Source organism: Osmerus mordax, chromosome 5 (genome assembly GCF_038355195.1).
Source record: "Osmerus mordax isolate fOsmMor3 chromosome 5, fOsmMor3.pri, whole genome shotgun sequence".
NCBI classification, from domain to species: Eukaryota; Metazoa; Chordata; class Actinopteri; order Osmeriformes; family Osmeridae; genus Osmerus; species Osmerus mordax.
Genome location: NC_090054.1, coordinates 1,608,695 through 1,631,085, shown reverse-complemented (window position 1 = coordinate 1,631,085; position 22,391 = coordinate 1,608,695). Strand labels below are relative to the sequence as shown.

Here is a 22,391-nt window from a genome sequence, read left to right as displayed (position 1 = left end):
TGTCAGTACAGGGCCAGATGGACAGGACAGCACCAGCACTAGGAGAGAACCAGGCCTGTCAGTACAGGGCCAGATGGACAGGACAGCACCAGCACTAGGAGAGAACCAGGACTGTCAGTACAGGGCCAGATGGACAGGACAGCACCAGCACTAGGAGAGAACCAGGACTGTCAGTACAGGGCCAGATGGACAGGACAGCACCAGCACTAGGAGAGAACCAGGACTGTCAGTACAGGGCCAGATGGACAGGACAGCACCAGCACTAGGAGAGAACCAGGACTGTCAGTACAGGGCCAGATGGACAGGACAGCACCAGCACTAGGAGAGAACCAGGACCGCTGGGCAGGGCAGGCTTACTCTAATGAAGTGTTATAACTCTGCAGGGACCACAACAGCTAGCTGCAACAAATCACACTTCCCACGTTCAGCCTCCTTATCTGAGTGTGTTATTGGTGAGGGGCCGGGGCTGGGGCCGGGGCTGGGGCCGGGGCTGAGGCCTGTGTGATTATTTGGGTTGTTCGCCAGCAGCTCCTAGGGCACTCAGAGGGTCTTTATCTAGTTAACAGCCTGCTTCCTGCTGCATGACACCACCCCCCAGGCCTCCCCCAGCCCTCCCCTAGCCCCCAGGCCTCCCCATCCCTCCCCTAGCCCCCAGCCCTCCCCTAGCCCCCAGGCCTCCCCATCCCTCCCCTGTCCCCCAACCCTCCCCTAGCCCCCAGCCCTCCCCTAGCCCCCAGCCCTGCCCCAGCCCTCCCCTAGCCCCCAGGCCTCCCCATCCCTCCCCTGGCCCCCAGCCCTCCCACAGCCCCCAGGCCTCCCTAGCCCCCAGCCCTCCCCTAGCCCCCAGCCCTGCCCCAGCCCTCCCCTAGCCCCCTGGCCTCCCCATCCAGGAGCGAGAGGATTGAGATAAAAGGAGAGAGAGGAGAGGATGGAAGAGAGAAGGGAGGATAGGAAAGTGAGGAAAGGATAGGAGAGTGAGGAGAGTAGAGATTTCTTCCTCAGTTATTCTGTATTTTACTGAAAACACATTTGTTCCAAGATTCCTCTAGAACGTAATGCGCTCTAAAAAGACCACTAAGTCTTATCATTCATCAACCATGACATTCATCTTCATCATCATCCTCCGCCTTTGTGCTTCTGTGACCCTCCTCTTCCTCCTGACGGTTTGCTAATGGCTTTAACATCCCCAAAGTTACCTAAACTCCCACAATAACAGGGCTTCTAAATTACCAGAAATAAATCCCTGCATAAAACCCATCTGAGCCAAACTCCTATCTAACTGTTTATCATGTCGCCTTGTAACATATTACAATGTTCTAATGTCTACTCCAGACATCAGGACCTCCTATCCTAAACATAAATCATCCTGTCTTTGAACATCATCACAACAACATGCAGGGTTTGTGAGAGGGGAGGTGAGGGGGCAACAGAGACTTTCTGAGGTCAGAGGGACTGGAAGGTAAACATCCAGAGACAGAACTGTACACAACTCAGTCAACAGCTGCCCAGGGATAACATGGTTGAAACTGATTCTTGAATTCAGAACCTTAATAGAAGGAAAGGTAGAGCCAGGAATGGAGGAGAAGAGCGGATGAGAGGTCAATGGAGGAGAGGACAGGAGAGTGGAGGAGAGGTGATGAGAGATGAGGAGGTTGGAGGAGAGTGGAAGAGATGCAGGGAGAGCAGGGCAGGGGTGAGTTGGAAAAAGGAGGATGGGAGAGAAGAGAGGAATACTGCTGTAGTTTGAGTCGTCATAAAGAATGTGGTGCAGATGGATGATGTAGGGAGGAGAGGTTTGGCAGGAGCTGCTGCTGTGTGTGAGGAGAAGGCCTCAGAGCCACAGCCTGACGCCACGTGAAGTCTTAAAAGCTTGCTGCTCTGCCGTGTCAGGAGGAATAGTAACACTAGCGTCAAGGGTCAGCAAGACAAGGAGAGACTCTTTATTTCCAGGATCAGTTAGTGCTTTGTCTCCTTCTGCCTCAAGCAGGAAAACAGCTGACACAATCCTGCTAGCCTTCCTACTAGCCTTGATGCAATTCTTCCTGGTGCCTTCCTGATAGCCTTCCTGATAGCCTTCCTGATAGCCTTCCTACTAACCTTCCCGATAGCCTTCCTGCTAGCCTCCATGCGTGCCTTGATGCTAGTCTTCCTGCTAGCTTTAATGCTAGCCTTCTTGCTTGCCTGTATCCTGGCAGCGGTGTGGACTACATGAATTGGTGAAAGCCTCACAAACTACCTAAACTACCTATCTAATCGCTGAAGGTGTTGTAGAAGTAATGATGTGTTCTAAGTGACTGAAGTGGTTTTAGAAGTAATAAAGGTGTTCTAGATGACTGAAGTTGTTCTAGAATGACTAACTCTTTAGGACCATCTTAAGTCTCAACATACCAAGTCGCTTTTAACTACTGCACCTCAGCTACATCCAGTTCCCCTAGGGAATGGTCAAGTCATGATTTAGGGAAGTAAACTTGAGGAATGCATTTCCTTTTCTTTCCATACATTTACATGTATATTTCATTTATCCATGTCTAAATAAAGGCTTCAAAGCTTTAGTGGAAGTTAACAATCTATAAATGTTCTATTTCAGTCTAAATGCAACCCCCACCCTCCATCTGGAAAACCCAGGCCAGCAAGCCGTATGGCCGGGGCTGTAGAACAACTGCTATCAATACTGTGACGAGCAGATGTGTGCTTAGAAAACCTGACTGTTCCTGTTCCTGAACACATCCCAGGAGCACGTCTGGGCTGCCGCTCTGCAGGCCTGGAGCCTGATGGGATAACCAGGGGCTGGGCTGGGGCACTGCTGTAGAGTGATGTTACCTCAGGTACCTCAACACTGCATTGATGACGTCGTCCCCAAGAAGGTTGTCCGGTCTTTCCCCAATCAGAAGCCGTGGGTTGATGCTGCGATCCGGGCCAACCCGCGTACTGTCGCCTTTAACTCTGGGGACCCTGATCAGTGCAGGAAGGCCAGATACGACCTTCTGAAGGCCATCAAAGCAGCGAAAAGGGCCAACAGGACCAAGGTGGAGTCCAGATACCATGGCTCTGACCCCAGGCGCATGTGGAGTGGACTTAAAGCCATTACAGACTACAAAGGGAGAGGCTACAGTGCGACCCAGTCCTCTGTCCTACTGCCAGACGAGCTGAATGCCTTCTACGCTCGCTTTGAGAGGGACAGTGACCCCCCTGCAGTGGAGCTACCTGAAGGCCTAGCCGGTGGCATGCCTACACTAACTGTAGCTGAGGTGAGGCATTGCTTAAAAAAGATAACACTCGCAAGGCACCTGGCCCAGAAAGCATATCAGGTAGGGCCCTCAGGGGGTGCGCTGACCAGCTAGCAGGGGTCTTCAGTGACATCTTTAACCTCTCCCTCAGCCTGTCTATACTCCCCACCTGCTTCAAGAGGACCACCATCATCCCTGTGCTCAAGAACACCAAGGTCACCTGCATGAATGACTATCGCCCGATAGCACTGACCTCTGTCATCATGAAGTGCTTCGAGTGGCTAGTCAAATCATTCATCTGCGGCAACACACAGTTCCAACCTCTTTGTTAAGTTTGCTGACGACACAACCATTGTGGGCCTCATCTCTGACCGTGACGAGTCAGCCTACAGAGAGGAGGTTGATACCCTGACATCATGGTGTCAGGACAATAACCTCTCTCTCAAGGAGATGATTGTGGACTATAGGAGGCGGCAGGAGGAGGAGCATGCACTCCTACACATCAACGGATCCAAAGTGGAAAAGGTCAGCTGCTTCAGGTTCCTCGGGGTGAACATCAGCAATGACCTCACCTGGTCTGCTCACACGGACAAGGTGGTCAAAGCGGCCCGGAAACGCCTCTTCTTCCTGAGGAGACTGAAGAAGTTTGGCATGGACTCAGTCATCTACATACATCTACATAGTCACTAACTTCTACAGATGCACTATAGAGAGCATACTGACTGGTTGCATCACAGTGTGGTATGGGAGCTGCACAGACAGGGACCGCAAGGCCCTACGTAGTATGGTCCGGTCTGCTGAGTTCATCATCGGCAGGAAGCTCCCAGCCCTACAGGACACCTACCACACACGATGCCTCAGGAAAGTTGGTAGGATTCTAAGAGACTGTTACCACCCATCCTTCAGTCTTTTTACCCCGTTTCCTTCAGGCAGGCAATACCGAAGCATTCAGTCTCGCACACGCAGACTGGACTACAGTTTCTTTCCAAGGGCCATCAGGCTTCTGAATGAACATTGATATGGACATCAATACACTGTTGACACTCACACTAGTCACTTTACACACTGTCACTTCAGCTACTGGTTGCTCTTTCAGCTACTGGTTGCACAATCAGCAATATTGCACTAACTTGAACTGAACTTAAGGTGTAGTGTGATGTCACCTCAGGTGTAATGTGATGTTACCTCAGGTGTAGTGTGATGTTACCTCAGGTGTAGTGTGATGTCACCTCAGGTGTAATGTGATGTTACCTCAGGTGTAGTGTGATGTCACCTCAGGTGTAGTGTGATGTTACCTCAGGTGTAGTGTGATGTCACCTCAGGTGTAGTGTGATGTCACCTCAGGTGTAGTGTGATGTCACCTCAGGTGTAGTGTGATGTTACCTCAGGTGTAGTGTGATGTCACCTCAGGTGTAGTGTGATGTTACCTCAGGTGTAGTGTGATGTCACCTCAGGTGTAGTGTGATGTTACCTCAGGTGTAGCAGGGTTGAAAGTAGCTGTGAGGACCACATCAGATTGCTTGTGCAGCTTGTGGAGGTAGGCGCTGTGACGAAGGTCATATACATAGGCCTGTCAGGACATACCAGGAATCAGAGTCATTAGAGTCAAACTCATACATTTGAGCCAGATTCATTCACACGAGGGTCAGATTCATTCAGATACGACACAGAACAGCACTCTTCTGTGCTAAAGCAGCATTCTACTGTGTTAGAGCAGGATTCTACTGTGTTAGAGCAGCATTCTACTGTGTTAGAACATAATTATACTGCGTTAGAGAAGGATTCTATTGTGTTAGAGCAGGATTCTATTGTGTTAAAGCAGAATTTTACTGTGTTAGAGCAGAATTCTACTGTGTTAGAGCATAATTCTACTGTGTTAGAGCAGTTTTCTACTGGGATTCTACTGTTCTAGAGAAGGATTCTATTGTGTTAGAGCAACATTCTACTGTGTTAGAGCATAATTCTACTGTGTTAGAGCATAATTCTACTGTGTTAGAGCAGCATTCTGTGGTGTTAGAGCAGGATTCTACTGTGCTAGAGCAGGATTCTACTGTGTTAGAGCAGGATTCTACTGTGTTAGAGCAGCATTTTACTGTGTTAGTGCAGGATTCTATTGTGTTAAGCAGCATTCTACTGTGCAGGAGCAGGATTCTATTGTGTTAGAGCAGCATTCTACTGTGTTACAGCAGAATTCTACTGTGTTAGAGCAGCATTCTACTGTGTTAGAGCAGGATTTTACTGTGCTAGAGCAGCATTCTACTGTGTTAAAGCAGGATTTTACTGTGCTAGAGCAGGATTCTACTGTGTTAGAGCAGGATTCCACTATGTTAGAGCAGAATACTACTGTGTTAGAGCAGCATTCTACTGTGCTATAGCAGGAGTCTACTGTACTAGAGCAGCATTTCCCCCCATCTGCCCTATAAACAAACAAACTGTGACTGTGTGGAAAATATCACAGAACGAGATATGTTTTAAATTTTGGAAACCCTTCTAGCTTTGAGGAGGAAGAGAGGGTGAGGGAGAGCGAGAGGAGGGTGCACACAGATAAACCAGATGCTAGAATGTTTGTAACCAGACGACGAGTCATCACATTCCTGCAGCTGCTTGTTATTAGGGTTCCCTGGAACGCCTGTGAGCACGCTCCCTGAAAGACGCTTCCTGAACACGTCTAGCCACTGCACATCCACACCACCACACCAAACACATCTACTGGAGTCCTGATTCTGCCACTGCACATCCACACCACCACACCAAACACATCTACTGGAGTCCTGATTCTGCCACTGCACATCCACACCACCACACCAAACACATCTACTGGAGTCCTGATTCTGCCACTGCACATCCACACCACCACACCAAACACATCTACTGGAGTCCTGATTCTGGGGATACGGGTAACATTAGGGTTGTTTTAGGGTTAAAGTCGGCCTTAAGGTTAAAGTTGAGTTTGGGTTTTAGTTAAAATTAGGGTTAAAGTCTGGGTTCGGTTTAACGATTTAATATGACGATATAGGGACTAACTGGTGTCACAAAGATATAGTAAATTATAAATTCCTTGGAGCTTTTAGAAATCTACCATACTGGCAGTATATGGTCTGAGTTAGTTTCTACAGGTTATGTTCTACAGGTTAGGTTTTATAGGTTAGGTTCTACAGGTCAGGTTCTAGGCTGAGCAGATTAAAATAAGTTTAGGAATGTTTCCTTTTAGAGGATGGAAGTTCTTTTTTCCATGATTGTCTTGTGAAATACTAATACAAGTCCAAATGTCTCCGAGCCGCTATCCCACTACCACACAACTGCTGCTTCCAGGAAACGCTGAAACGTCCTTGGAGACGCTCCCTCTCTCATTCTTCAGGACTCTGAGTTTCTGAGATTAATATCAACCATCGGCGTTCATATTTCAGCCTGTGCACCGCTCTCACTGAACACACACACAAGGAAACACACACCACCTATACATGTTACTCTTACTGAACACACACACAAGGAAACACACACCACCTATACATGTTACTCTTATTGAACACACACACAAGAAAACACACACCACCTATACATGTTGCTCTTACTGAACACACACACGGATGCATGCACACACACGCATGAACACGCACACTCACACAGACATGCACAGACATGCACACACACACATGCACACACACACACAGACACACACACAGACATGCACACACACACCAGGAGGAATGAGAGATAAAGGAGGGAAGAGCACCACGAGAGAACCCTGAAGAGCAAGTTCAGACTGTGGAGAAGAACAGTTCTCTTTCTCTCTCTCCTCTCTCTCTCTTTCTCTCTCTCTCTCTCTCTCTCTCTCCCCCTCTATCTATCTATCATCTATCTTTCTCTCTCTCTTTCTATCCTCTCTATGTCTATTCTCTCTCTCTTTCTCTCACCTCTCTTTCTCAGGCATGCAAACAGCTCAGGGGTAAAAAAGGTGTGAAGGATATGGCGAACCCCCTACCCTCTAGGTTGGTCCAGGGGCATGGTCCCCCGGGCACATCAATCTGGTGCACAAACGGATGCGTGCACACACACGCATGAACACGCACACACTCACACACTTTGAGAGCAAAATTAAGAGGCTAGATCTATGTAGAATCTGTGCTTTTGTAAACGATGTAATGTTCTTTTAACCATTTTTTTTTTTTTTATAGCATACAAAAAAATCTGATTGGCTGTGAGGTTTAGGCATTAGGAGTGACGATTGGTTCCAGAGCCAGTTGTAAAGTAGCGAAGCACGGGTAAAATGATGTTGGCCATATTTTCTCATCTGATCTGCACGAATCACGTAGGTTACCAATTTTTGTTGCAAAAAGGTGAGTCTCACCTAAAGGAGAGGAGTTTGCATGCCTGCTTTCTATCCCCTCTCTCTCTCTCTTTCTATCCTCTCTCTCTTTCTATCCCCTCTCTCTCTTTCTATCTTCTCTCTCTTTCTATCCCCTCTCTCTCTTTCTAACCCCTCTCTCTCTCTCTTTCTATCCCCTCTCTCTCTCTCTCTTTCTAGCCCCTCTCTCTCTCTCTCTCTTTCTATCCCCTCTCTCTCTCTCTCTCTTTCAATCCCTCTCTCTCTCTTTCTATCTTCTCTCTCTTTCTATCCCCTCTCTCTCTCTCTCTTTCTATCCCCTCTCTCTCTCTTTCTAGCCCCTCTCTCTCTCTTTCTAACCCCTCTCTCTCTCTCTTTCTATCCCCTCTCTCTCTCTTTCTAACCCCTCTCTCTCTCTTTCTATCCCCTCTCTCTCTCTTTCTAGCCTCTCTCTCTTTCTAACCCCTCTCTCTCTCTTTCTAACCCCTCTCTCTCTCTCTCTTTCTAACCCCTCTCTCTCTCTCTTTCTAACCCCTCTCTCTCTCTCTTTCTAACCCCTCTCTCTCTCTCTCTTTCTATCCCCTCTCTCTCTCTCTCTCTTTTCTATCTTTCAGATCAGTTCAGGATGCTTTATTGGCATGAATGTTCAGGTTAAACAATATTGCCAAAGCAGTCCACAGTGAAGGTATACACAATATACAAGATATAATTTTCTACACATATCATAACATAACTAGAGAGGGTACAATTTCTGGGGAAATTGTAGGGTGTGCTTGCTTGCGTCGGTTGCACAGGGGTCCGTTTTTTAATGACATTTCTACAACTGATATGTCTGTATATTTTATATAAAAATGCATACAGTCAATGGGTGCGTTCAACTTCCTGCGGCCGCCTGCAGCCGGCTGCCTTGAAGCTGAGAATGCCATTGGTTGCTTCAAGTCAGCCGGGCTGCAGGCGGCTGCAGGCGCCGCCGGCGCCGCATGAAGTCGAACGCACCCATTGACTGTGGCGAGCAAGTTAGCCACCGTTAGCTTCACTTTTCGCCACAAAAACTTAATTTCTACTTAAACCGTGCAACGGAACGTAAATACAAATACAAGCAACTCCATCGCTACCAAGACGAAACTTTTGACATCGAGTTTGTCTATGTAGTCCAAATATTGACGAAGGGGTGTGAAGAGAAACAATAATAATAATATATATGTGAGAGAACAAAGGTTGTGCCCTTACCGAAGACAAAGCACACCCAATAAGGAGTCTAACTAACTATAATAATATAACAAACTAAAATGTAAGCTTTGTTTGAGTGTGATTATAGAAAAGTAAAACAGATAAATACATGTTAAGATATAGAAAGGTTTCAACAATCATAAAATGTTGATTCGCTGATGTTGTATCTCAATGTCTCAACCCAACAGTTGAGACATTGAGATACATATCTAGTGGCAAGACTTGCTGTCGGCCCTTACCAGCTTCTCTCTCTTTCTATCCTCTCTTTCTCTGTCTCTATCCTTTTTTTTCTCTCTCTCTCTCTCTCTCTCTCTCTCTCTCTCTCTCTCTCTCTCTCTCTCTCTCTCTCTCTCTCTCTCTCTCTCTCTCTCTCTCTCTCTCTCTCTCTCTCTCTCACACACACCATGGAGTTTAATGCAGACCTGTGTGGGGGGGCAGGGATCCTCAGAGTGCCTGTGAGCTGCTGCAGGACCTGCCAAAGCTCAGGTCAGACCAGAGGGAAGCCTTGGAGGTGGGACTCCCTCTCTAAGAGCTCACTGCTGCAGTCCAGCAGCTGTCGGTGGGGAAGTCCCCAGGGCTGGGTGGCCTACCAGCTGAGTTCTACACACACTTTTGGGGCTTTTTGGGTCCTGACCTACTGGAGGTTTACCAGGAGGCTTTTGGGGAACACATGCTACAATGCCTATTTCTCTTTTATGTTAGGATGACAATATATTATCAAAATGTTTGGCCAACAGGCTGAAGTTGGTGCTAGAGAGCATATTGCACAGAGACCAGTCCTACTGTGTTCACTGTTTCCTCTAGTATTATTTTTTTTGCAGTAGGGGCAGGTCTGCAGGTTAATGTAATAGTCTAATAGCTAATGTAATATTGCACATATTTTTGTCCTATTTCCCCTAAAGAAATGAAGTTAGGCTACTTAAAGACACCTTACAGTCATAAAGTATGTTCTAAATGGCATAAATGCTGCCAATTAATAATTGACGTAACTTGTAAATGGTCAGTAGCCTAGCCTATCGATTAAGGGGCCACTCGGAAGCATGTACACTTCCTGCTTCATTTGATCTTGATAGGCTAAGCATTCTGTAGCTAATAATAACAATATACCCACTATTTATTAATTATAACTACTTCAGCATAATAATGCACCTAAAATACAAACGTGAGCAAGGGCAGCAATCGCTATCGAATCGACGTGCAATTTCGCTAGCAGGGGAAGAATAGCCTACAAACATCGAAAATCACCAGTTAACTTAATTTAAATTAGCAAGAACTATAGACTAATACAATAACAGCCTTAAATTAACTGACAACATAAGTTATAGACTTAGCTCTACAGTTCTCAAGGACGCACACACGCAGTCTCAACTGCGCTGTGAAGCGCGTGTCCGTGCAATCCTCCGATACGCTTTCTAACAATCACTGCTGATAGACTGCCTAAAATTTTGTACAGCACTATTTCTGATACCGTGGCGGCAGAAATTTAGCTGTGGCGGCCGCTACGGAAAAATCAACATAGTGGAAACACTGTGTGTTCCAGGAAGGTCACTAATGAATAACATTTTTGTTATTCAGGAGGTCATTGATTGCGCAAAGCTGGGGGGATATGATTTGGCTATTCTGTCAGTTGATCAAGAAAAAGTGTTTGACCGTGTTTGTCATCCTGTTTGAAGTGATGGATTAATTTGGGTTTGGGAATGTGTTCATGTCATGGGTGCATTTGTTGTATTGTGATGTCTCTGTGATGGTGAAGGTGTGTGGGGGGGGGTTGAGCCGGCCAGTCCCAGGAGAAGGATTAGGCAGGGAGGTCCCTGCCTAATGTGGTTCCCTGGAGCACGGGAACAGCTGGGTGTGGTTCCCTGGAGCACGTGAACAGCTGGGTGTGGTTCCCTGGAGCACGTGAACAGCTGGGTGTGGTTCCCTGGAGCACAGGAACAGCTAGGTGTGGTTCCCTGGAGCACGGGAACAGCTGGGTGTGGTTCCCTGGAGCACGGGAACAGCTGGGTGTGGTTCCCTGGAGCACGTGAACAGCTGGGTGTGGTTCCCTGGAGCACGTGAACAGCTGGGTGTGGTTCCCTGGAGCACGGGAACAGCTAGGTGTGGTTCCCTGGAGCACGGGAACAGCTGGGTGTGGTTCCCTGGAGCACGGGAACAGCTGGGTGTGGTTCCCTGGAGCACGGGAACAGCTGGGTGTGGTTCCCTGGAGCACGGGAACAGTTGGGTGTGGTTCCCTGGAGCACGGGAACAGGAAGGCCTTCTACATGACATCTGTCAAAGTGCTGCATCAAAGGACACTGTTGGAGGTCCGCTAAGTGGACTTTAGTTTCAGCACAAAACTCATCCCTGATAGGATGCTGGCACACCCTGTATAAGCCTCCTACAGAGAAGCCCACAGCTGATCTGCAGTGGAGGATTATCCACGGGGGCCATCGCACGTGGCACACCTGGATCCTATGGTGGGGATGTCTGTTCTGAGACAGACCATGAGTCAGGCATATTTTTTATTTAACGTTTTATCTTTTTGTTTGAATAGGAGTAAGTAAGATTTTTTTTTAATGACTTGTGGTGTAACTGTTGGTTAGCTGGCAGTTTTGACTGCCCAATAAAGATTTCTTCGGTCAAAGTCTCTCTTTTTCTATCCTCTCTCTCTTCCTCTCTCTCTCACTCTCTCTCCTTTCTCTTTCAGGATATAGAGAGAGAGCTACAGAGAGGAAAGAAACAGAGGTACAAAGAGGAGAGAGAGAGGGAAAGAGGTAGGCCAGACAGATGAAAGCATTACCAGTTTAAGTAAACATCCCAGAGATACAAGCAGGACGACAGCTCCTTCCTACTGGCCTCCTGCAGGTCCCTGGGCTCAGAACGAGACATCCACATCTGCACCAGAGCCAGTCTATAACGTATCCACATCTGCACCAGAGCCAGTCTATAACGTATCCACATCTGCACCAGAGCCAGTCTATAACGTATCCACATCTGCACCAGAGCCAGTCTATAACGTATCCACATCTGCACCAGAGCCAGTCTATAACGTATCCACATCTGCACCAGAGCCAGTCTATAACGCATCCACATCTGCACCAGAGCTAGTGTATAACTTATCCACATCTGCACCAGAGCCAGTCTATAACTTATCCACATCTGCACCAGAGCCAGTCTATAACTTATCCACATCTGCACCAGAGCCAGTCTATAACTTATCCACATCTGCACCAGAGCCAGTCTATAACTTATCCACATCTGCACCAGAGCCAGTCTATAACTTATCCACATCTGCACCAGAGCCAGTCTATAACTTATCCACATCTGCACCAGAGCCAGTCTATAACTTATCCACATCTGCACCAGAGCCAGTCTATAACGTATCCACATCTGCACCAGAGCCAGTCTATAACGTATCCACATCTGCACCAGAGCCAGTCTATAACTTATCCACATCTGCACCAGAGCCAGTCTATAACTTATCCACATCTGCACCAGAGCCAGTCTATAACGTATCCACATCTGCACCAGAGCCAGTCTATAACGTATCCACATCTGCACCAGAGCCAGTCTATAACGTATCCACATCTGCACCAGAGCCAGTCTATAACGTATCCACATCTGCACCAGAGCCAGTCTATAACGTATCCACATCTGCACCAGAGCCAGTCTATAACGTATCCACATCTGCACCAGAGCCAGTCTATAACGTATCCACATCTGCACCAGAGCCAGTCTATAACGTATCCACATCTGCACCAGAGCCAGTCTATAACTTATCCACATCTGCACCAGAGCCAGTCTATAACTTATCCACATCTGCACCAGAGCCAGTCTATAACTTATCCACATCTGCACCAGAGCCAGTCTATAACTTATCCACATCTGCACCAGAGCCAGTCTATAACTTATCCACATCTGCACCAGAGCCAGTCTATAACTTATCCACATCTGCACCAGAGCCAGTCTATAACTTATCCACATCTGCACCAGAGCCAGTCTATAACTTATCCACATCTGCACCAGAGCCAGTCTATAACTTATCCACATCTGCACCAGAGCCAGTCTATAACTTATCCACATCTGCACCAGAGCCAGTCTATAACTTATCCACATCTGCACCAGAGCCAGTCTATAACGTATCCACATCTGCACCAGAGCCAGTCTATAACGTATCCACATCTGCACCAGAGCCAGTCTATAACTTATCCACATCTGCACCAGAGCCAGTCTATAACTTATCCACATCTGCACCAGAGCCAGTCTATAACGTATCCACATCTGCACCAGAGCCAGTCTATAACTTATCCACATCTGCACCAGAGCCAGTCTATAACTTATCCACATCTGCACCAGAGCCAGTCTATAACGTATCCACATCTGCACCAGAGCCAGTCTATAACTTATCCACATCTACACCAGAGCCAGTCTATAACTTATCCACATCTGCACCAGAGCCAGTCTATAACTTATCCAAATCTACACCAGAGCCAGTCTATAACGTATCCACATCTACACCAGAGCCAGTCTATAACTTATCCACATCTGCACCAGAGCCAGTCTATAACTTATCCACATCTGCACCAGAGCCAGTCTATAACTTATCCACATCTGCACCAGAGCCAGTCTATAACTTATCCACATCTGCACCAGAGCCAGTCTATAACTTATCCACATCTGCACCAGAGCCAGTCTATAACTTATCCAAATCTACACCAGAGCCAGTCTATAACGTATCCACATCTACACCAGAGCCAGTCTATAACTTATCCACATCTGCACCAGAGCCAGTCTATAACTTATCCACATCTGCACCAGAGCCAGTCTATAACTTATCCACATCTGCACCAGAGCCAGTCTATAACTTATCCACATCTGCACCAGAGCCAGTCTATTACATATCCACATCTACACCAGAGCCAGTCTATAACGTATCCACATCTACACCAGAGCCAGTCTATAACTTATCCACATCTACACCAGAGCTAGTGTATAACTTATCCACATCTACACCAGAGCCAGTCTATAACTTATCCACATCTACACCAGAGCTAGTGTATAACTTATCCACATCTGCACCAGAGCTAGTGTATAACTTACAGAAACTATGTTTCATTATACTCAACTGTCCTACAGTAACTATGTTCCATAGTATATTTTACTCTTGCACTAACTGTGCTATTATAGTAACAGTGTATTCCAATATATCATGTTTTTGCAGGCTTACTCACAGGGTGTTGCTCTACTTTCTATATGCACTATTTGTATGTCACGCTTGATAAAATGAATGAATACGTTATATTTATAAGGAATATCAAATGTTTCTCATAGATTTGACTGTTCCAGACAGTTCTGGTTGCAGATCTCCTCTACCCTGCTTCCTGGGTGTGAGAGCTCAAATGGAGCAATATTTAGTCAGCTGCAGATTGGCGAGTTTAGCAGTTTTTATGTATATTTCCGGTCAATGTATACACACACACAAGCATCACACACACACTCTCTCTTTGTCCCTTACACACACACACGTTATAAATGGTTTCTCAGGTATTTGAAGGATGTAACAGAGAGCAGGGTGCGTCCAGGTATTCCTGGTCAGGTAGCAGAGGTCACAGATGGTAGACAGCTCCACCTGTCTCACCTAGGTGACTAATCAATCACCCTGACCACCCTGCTCAACAACACTGACCCCCCGGCCCCTGCACACCTGAGGTCAGACCCTGGCCAGGGGCCGGGGGCTTGAGACCTGTGGAGCAGCGGGGGGGCTTTTCTAATACTCTGCCGTTACGGACAGTTTCACACTCATGTACAATGCAGTGGAAGAGAGTTGGAAATTATCATTGGACCAACACAATCTCAACATTGTATTCTGGTTGTTGATTGGTTAGGGAGGACGTCACAGATCCCGCCTTGAGGAGGACAGCAGGGGCCCCCGCCCACCCCAGGGGATATTTTCCAAAGAAGAGAACAAAATTATCTTATAAATAATACAGAGATTTGGTAATGGTTTATTTCCACCAATCAATCTTTTTTTACTCCCTATTGCCTCTCCAAACTGGAGGAGCACCTTCCTCTGCCTCCATGGAGCAGCCTCCTCTGCTCTCTAGGACACTCCATCTCTAGCTCTGCTAGCAGGCTAACGGCTAGCAGGTTAGCTGGCTAGTATGGTTAGCAGGGTTATTGATTTGCTTGGTTATGGGTAACAGGGTTAGTCTGGTTAAGGATAACATAGTTAGCATGGTTAGTGGTTAAAGGGGTTAGTGGTGAATTGTTTAGCATGATTATCAGGGTTAGTGCTGAGCTGTTTAGCATGGTTAACAGGGTTAGGACTAGCAAGGTTAGCATGTTTAGCATGGTTAACAGGGTTAGGACTAGCAAGGTTAGCATGTTTAGCATCGTTAACAGGGTTAGGACTAGCAAGGTTAGCATGTTTAGCATGGTTAACAGGGTTAGGACTAGCAAGGTTAGCATGTTTAGCATGGTTAACAGGGTTAGGACTAGCAAGGTTAGCATGTTTAGCATGCTTTTGTATATTTAGCATGCTTTTGTATATTTTTGTATATTTTGTATATTTTGTAATTTACGGCAACTTATATTTTATTGTATATTTAATTCTATTCTAATCCCACTTAGTACTGCTAGTTTATGTACCCTTAGTATAGTTAGTCCACATATTTAAATTTTAGGTATATGTTTATTGTATGCACCTTCCTGCCAAAGCAGGGTTAGGGCTAGCAAGGTTAGCATGTTTAGCGTGGTTAACAGGGTTAGGACTAGCAAGGTTAAGGTTACTCACACAGCCGTCCTCGGAGCCGGAGCAGATGAAGCGTCCACAGGGGGAGAAGGCACATGTGCAGAGGTGGCAGCGGTTCAGGTGGTTACCATAGCGACGCACACACCTGATATGGAAAGCACAGAACATCACGCAACACTAACCCCAACCCTACATAACACTAACCCTAACCCCAGACGCTTAGCAGACGCTATTATCCAGAGCGACTTACAGTAAGTAAAGGGACATTCCCCCCGAGGCAAGTAGGGTGAAGTGCCTTGCCCAAGGACACAACGTCATTTTGCACAGCCAGGAATCGAACCGGTAACCTTCAGATTACGAGCCCGACTCCCTAAACGCTCAGCCACCTGACTCCCAGGGTTAAGGTTAGGGTTATCACTAACCCTAACCCCAACCCTACATAACTCTAATCCTAACCCCAAACCTTCCATAACCCTAATCCTAACTCCATCCAAACATAACCATAATCCTATCCCCACGGTCCATTCCTATGTGATGTGATAAATCAGAAATGGAAGTCAAATGTTTCCACCGGCCAGTGCACACAAAACAATCAGTCAGACATTCAGTCTGACTGATGACGGCAGGGAACCTCTAACATTTCATCTTGACGTTTTCCTGAAAGGGAGAGAGGGACAGAGACAGGCGGGGAATGCGAAAGAGAGGAGAGAGAGAGAAATGAGAGACAAGAGTGAGAAGAAGTGGATAGACGGGGAGTTTGAGGGAGAGGTGGAGAGAGGGAGAAAGGTAGAGAGAGACTAAGAGAGAGACAGGGATGAGAGCGAGACAGACAGAGGGAAAGAAAGATGAGACAGAGAGATGAGAGAGAGAGGGAGAGAGTACTAGTCAGAGAGATTGCTTCTACAGCCAGCTGCAGCCCAAATGCATCATAGGAGAGAGACAGTCCTCTGTCATCACTTACAGCTAGGAGGGAAGTCTAGGAGCTAGGATGGTCTAGGAGCTGGGATGGTCTAGGAGCTAGGATGGTCTAGGAGCTGGGATGGTCTAAGGGCTAGGATGGTCTAAGAGCTAGGATGGTCTAGGAGCTGGGATGGTCTAAGAGCTAGGATGGTCTAGGAGCTGGGATGGTCTAGGAGCTAGAATGGTCTTGGAGCTAGGATGGTCTAGGAGCTGGGATGGTCTAGGAGCTAGGATGGTCTAGGAGCTAGGATGGTCTAAGGGCTAGGATGGTTTAGGAGCTAGGATGGTCTAGGAGCTAGGATGGGCTAAGGGCTAGGATGGTCTAGGAGCTAGGATGGTCTAGGAGCTAGGATGGTCTAAGGGCTAGGATGGTTTAGGAGCAAGGATGGTCTAGGACCTGGGATGGTCTAGGAGCTAGGATGGTCGAGGAGCTGGGATGGTCTAGGAGCTAGGATGGTTTAGAAGCTAGGATGGTCTAGGAGCAGGGATGGTCTAGGAGCTAGGATGGTCTAGGATCTAGGATGGTCTAGGAGCTGGGATGGTCTAGGAGCTAGGATGGTCGAGGAGCTGGGATGGTCTAGGAGCTAGGATGGTCTAGGAGCTAGGATGGTTTAGGAGCTAGGATGGTCTAGGAGCTAGGATGGTCTAAGGGCTAGGATGGTCTAGGAGCTAGGATGGTCTAGGGGCTAGGATGGTTTAGGAGCTAGGATGGTCTAGGAGCTAGGATGGTCTAAGGGCTAGGATGGTCTAGGAGCTAGGATGGTCTAGGAGCTAGGATGGTCTAGGAGCTAGGATGGTCTAGGAACTAGGATGGTCTAGGAGCTAGGATGGTCTAGGAGCTAGGATGGTCTAGGAACTAGGATGGTCTAGGAGCAGGGATGGTAAAGGGGGGAGGACAGGTGGGTGGGTTCTCACCTGAGAGAGCGCAGGTCCCACAGTTTCAGGCCATCTGTGACTGCACTGGTGAGGAACAGGTTGTAGGAGTCTGGAGTCTGACAGCTGAACATAGAGCCCTGTACACACACACACATACGTGTACACACACGTACACCACATACATACACAAACATGCACAGAATACACATTGTTACATTGAGATAGTGGTTCAGGCTAAAGAAAGAGAAAAGGAGAGAGAGGAAAAGAAAGAGTGAAAAGGGGAGGGAGGGTGATAGAGAGGGAGGGAGGAAGGGGGTGGGGAAAAGAGAAAGGGGGTGGGGGAAAGAGAGGGGGCTGAGAAAGGGGTTGGGGGAAAGAGAGGGGGCTGAGAAAGGGGGTGGGGGAAAGAGAGGGGGCTGAGAAAGGGGGTGGGGGAAAGAGAGGGGGCTGAGAAAGGGGGTGGGGGAAAGAGAGGGGGCTGAGAAAGGGGGTGGGGGAAAGAGAGGGGGCTGAGAAAGGGGGTGGGGGAAAGAGAGGGGGGGTGGGGGAAAGAGAGGGGGCTGAGAAAGGGGGTGGGGGAAAGAGAGGGGGCTGAGAAAGGGGGTGGGGGAAAGAGAGGGGGCTAAGAAAGGGGGTGGGGGAAAGACAGGGGGGGTGGGGGAAAGAGAGGGGGCTGAGAAAGGGGGTGGGGGAAAGAGAGGGGGGTGGGGGAAAGAGAGGGGGCTGAGAATGAGAGAAGGCTTAAAACCATGTTGGTAGCCAGTGTTTCTCTGATGGAAACTAATGTGTGGTTGTTTTCCAACCCTCCCCGTAGTTCCTACAGGAATCTACTGCTTTCACTCTCTTTCTCTTTCACTCTCTGTCTTTCACTCTCTCTCTCTTTCACTCTCTCTCTTTCACTCTCTCTCTCTTTCACTCTCTCTTTCACTCTCTGTCTTTCACTCTCTCTCTCTCTTTCACTCTCTCTTTCTTTCTCTCTCTCTCTTTCACTCTCTCTCTTTTTCACTCTCTGTCTTTCACTCTCTCTCTCTTTCACTTTCTGTCTTTCACTCTCTCTCTTTCACTCTCTCTCTTTCACTCTCTCTCTTTCACGCTGTGTCTTTCACTCTCTGTCTTTCACTCTCTGTCTTTCACTATCTCTCTCTTTCACTCTCTCTCTTTCACTCTCTTTCACGCTCTGTCTTTCACTATCTCTCTCTTTCACTCTCTCTCTCTCTTTCACTCTCTCTCACTTTCACGCATTAAGCTCTTATCTGAGGAGATAGGAGAGCTTTCCAGTAAAAATGGAGAAAGAGATAGTTGGAAACAGACACAGAGACTGAGAGAGACAGTTACACTTTTATTTACATGAATAATGATAGTACAAAAACAATAATATGCACATAAATTAGTTAATGTTTTTTATTGTTTTACTTTATACACAAATTATTGTTAAATTATCTCATAATGTACTTTGTAATGTTCCATTAGAATGTAAAATTGTGGAAGTGTGTATCAATCTATATAGGTGTGTATAAATGACTTAATGAGAAACTGCATTGAGAGAACCAGAGAGAGAGAGACTGGGGTCATATCTGGCTCAGGACCCCAGAAATACCTTTTGCTCTCCCGATTCTAAACCTCAGGACAGATTAACATGAAGAAGGAAGAGGTGGAAGCAGTGAGGGGGAAGAGGGAGGGTGGTATGTATGCTGTTTCCAGGCAGACTCAATCCCCTCTGATCCTCATGTATTAACACTCTGGGCTCCAGCCCCTCAGCCCCCTGTCCCCCCTCCGGAGAGGCTATCCATCCCCAAAACAACAGTCCCCCTCAAACACTGGATCCCCAAATCCACCAGACCTCCAGGCCCCCCAATACAACAGGCTCTCCAGCCCCCTGGCCCCCAGGCCCCTCACACCCACGAGGCCCTCTGGCCCTCATCCAGACCTCCAGCCCCCCCTCACCTGTGTTCCTAAAGCCGGGACCCCACACTGACGCAACTTCACCACTGAGTCAACACATCACCCCCTGCCCACAATGCATTGCACACAAAGGCTGGTGTGAGGGTGGAGCGGCCCGGCAGGAGAGGGGCCGGGGTGGGAGACTGGCTCCCTGCTGGAGACGCCTCACTGTGTTAATCCCAGCCACCAGGAGATGTTGACCTAGCTAATCCATCCTAATCCGGCCTAATCCAGCCTAATCCCACCAACCCATGATGATGACGTGGTGGGGCCAGCTGTTGCCAGGGCAACATGTAAGAAGGAAGGATTCTCTTCATGTCAACATCAGTATGAATTTGGACAGTCCTCCCCCAGCTATCTGTCTCCAAGCCACCACTTTCTCCATCAGATCACAGAACCTACTTACAACTTCACAGTTGTGGATACTTTTACTGCTGGCAGGTTCATCCACATCACATTCGAAATAACTAGTCAAAATGGCGTCATCTGGAAGTTTTGCTTTAACTGATTCAGACTGACTTTACAGAGCTGTAACAGTAGATGCAACAGCCAGTACACAGGCTCACCTGGTTCTGTGTGATGTGGTGGGCCGCTCTGCTGTGGGCCTCAGGGACCTGTGCCGCCACTGTGTCCTGGTTCAGGTCCATCACCTGGAGCGAGCGGTCCGCCCCACACGCCAGGACCAGGTCTGACCACAGGTAAGGACCAACACCATGAGCTAAACAGCAGATCACCTGGTCCTAGCATTCTCCAGCATACACAGCCACATCTACCTGTCCATGTGTTAGGGTTCACCTGTATAGGAGAATGTTAACCTCTAGGGAGAATGTTAACCTGTGTGAGGTAGGGTTAACCTGTGTGAGTTAGGGATAACCTGAGTGAGTTAGGGCTAACCTGTGTGAGTTAGGGCTAACCTGAGTGAGTTAGGGTTAACCTGAGTGAGTTAGGGTTAACCTGTGTGAGTTAGGGCTAACCTGTGTGAGTTAGGGGTTAAACTGTGTGAGTTAGGGGCTAACCTGTGTGAGTTAGGGCTAACCTGTGTGAGTTAGGGTTAACCTGAGTGAGTTAGGGTTAACCTGAGTGAGTTAGGGCTAACCTGAGTGAGTTAGGGTTAACCTGAGTGAGTTAGGGCTAACCTGAGTGAGTTAGGGCTAACCTGTGTGAGTTAGGGCTAACCTGTGTGAGTTAGGGCTAACCTGAGTGAGTTAGGGTTAACCTGAGTGAGTTAGGGCTAACCTGTGTGAGTTAGGGTTAACCTGGGTGAGTTAGGGCTAACCTGTGTGAGTTAGGGCTAACCTGTGTGAGTTAGGGCTAACCTGTGTAGAGACCTTTCTTTACTGACAGCTTTTTACCTTCAGCACAGTTCGGAATAAGCCCAGACAGACACAGTGGAAATTCTTACCAACTATCTCAGATCTACTTTCCATTGTGTCTCTGGCCAAGCAGCACAATAGTGTGGAATACCCGAGGAACAGACGCTCTTCCAAACATTGCTATAAATGGCCTTGTAGGTTGACTGGATTTATTAGATAATAAAAGCATAATGCATTTTTAACGAGGAGAGGGTGGAGCATTCCTGGGCTGTGGACGCAGGACAGCACAGTGACTTGTAGCTGAGCCAGTCTGAAGGATAAGGCTCATAAAACCACTCACATCAATGGAACTCTAATGGCTGATAACACTGTTATCTTTAGAACACCATTTAAGATTAAGGAAATGTTTTTCTTTTTACATTGATCTTTCGTTTTAAACCATAACCTTGACCTGGCCCAGGTGAAGGTTCTAATCCAGGTAAAGGTTCTAACCCAGGTGAGAGTTCTAACCCAGGTGAAGGTTCTGAACCAGGTGAGAGTTCTAACCCAGGTGAAGGTTCAGGGAGGATACAGGAGTGGAAGCTGTTGACGGCAGACAGGGTGGTGATGTCTGTGGAGGCAGAGGTCTGGAGACGACACCCCAGCTGGACAGCACTCCTCTGGTGATACCTGAGGAACAGGAGACCATCACACATGCTGAGCACACACACACACTGACCACACATACACAAACACTGACCACACACACACACACACTGACCACACACACACACACACACACCCTGAGCACACACACACACACTGAGCACACACACACACTGACCACACACACACACTGACAACACACACACTGACCACACCCACGCACACACAAACTGACGACACACACACTGACCACACACACACTGAGCACACACACACATGCTGAGCACACACACACATGCTGAGCACACACACACGCACACACACTGACCACACACACACTGGCCATACACACACACTGACATCTCTTGCACTCCAAGTAAGATCTATATACTATTTTATAACAAAACCTGTTCTAAGAGGTAGAAGGGCTGTGTAGAGGTAAGTATAACAACTGACTGCACATGGAGAGGGCTCAGGTCCCCAATGTATGTCACTTTGGATAAAAGCATCTGATCTCTGAACCTTGAACTCTGAACCCTGAACTCTGAACAGTGAACCCTGACCAGTGAACCTTGAACTCTGAACCTTGAACCCTGAACTCTGAACAGTGAACCCTGAGCCTTGGACCTTGAACTCTGGACCCTCAATTCTGAACCTTGAACTCTGAACCTTGAACTCTGAACCTTGAACTCTGAGCCCTGAACTCTGAGCCCTGAACTCTGACCCCTGAACTCTGAGCCCTGAACCTTTTGATGGAGTCTCGGGAGCCGTCCAGGTGCAGCAGGTAGAGGAGCAGGGAGGGGCCAGACGCCAGCAACAGGAAGCGGTCCAAGTAGTAGAACTGAGCAGCTCTGATTGGCTTAGGGAACCTGTCAGCCGCCTGCAGGACAACGAAGAACCAAACTCAATCAACAAACTGAAGTAATCATCAAACCCTGCCCCAAATGACACCCAGAGTGACGCTGTCTGTCTGGGCAGGAAGAGGGTAGTTATGTAAAGGTATTTTTCTGATTCTTCCATTGAGTGTGTTTACTGTAGCTATACTATATTTATCAGAAGATCTCTTTCCCCCCCTCCCTCCCTGTCTGTTGCTGAGCAGTGTGTCTTCCAGGTTGTGTTAGGAGGTTTCACTGGGGCTGCACACT

The 22,391-nt window shown here is 47.7% G+C and overlaps 1 protein-coding gene across 1 annotated transcript in view; it reads right to left on the bottom strand.

Annotated features, from left to right (window-relative positions):
- The window catches only part of wdr27 (WD repeat domain 27), a 67,907-nt gene that overhangs the window by 10,354 nt on the left and 35,162 nt on the right, over window positions 1–22,391 (bottom strand). The window contains exons 18-23 of the mRNA XM_067236864.1: window positions 21,993–22,126; window positions 21,173–21,270; window positions 19,855–19,976; window positions 17,387–17,484; window positions 15,554–15,656; window positions 4,699–4,797 (exon numbers count right to left, since the gene is read on the bottom strand). Coding sequence (XP_067092965.1) covers window positions 4,699–4,797; window positions 15,554–15,656; window positions 17,387–17,484; window positions 19,855–19,976; window positions 21,173–21,270; window positions 21,993–22,126 — 654 coding nt within the window. The remainder of the gene's footprint in view (window positions 1–4,698; window positions 4,798–15,553; window positions 15,657–17,386; window positions 17,485–19,854; window positions 19,977–21,172; window positions 21,271–21,992; window positions 22,127–22,391) is intronic.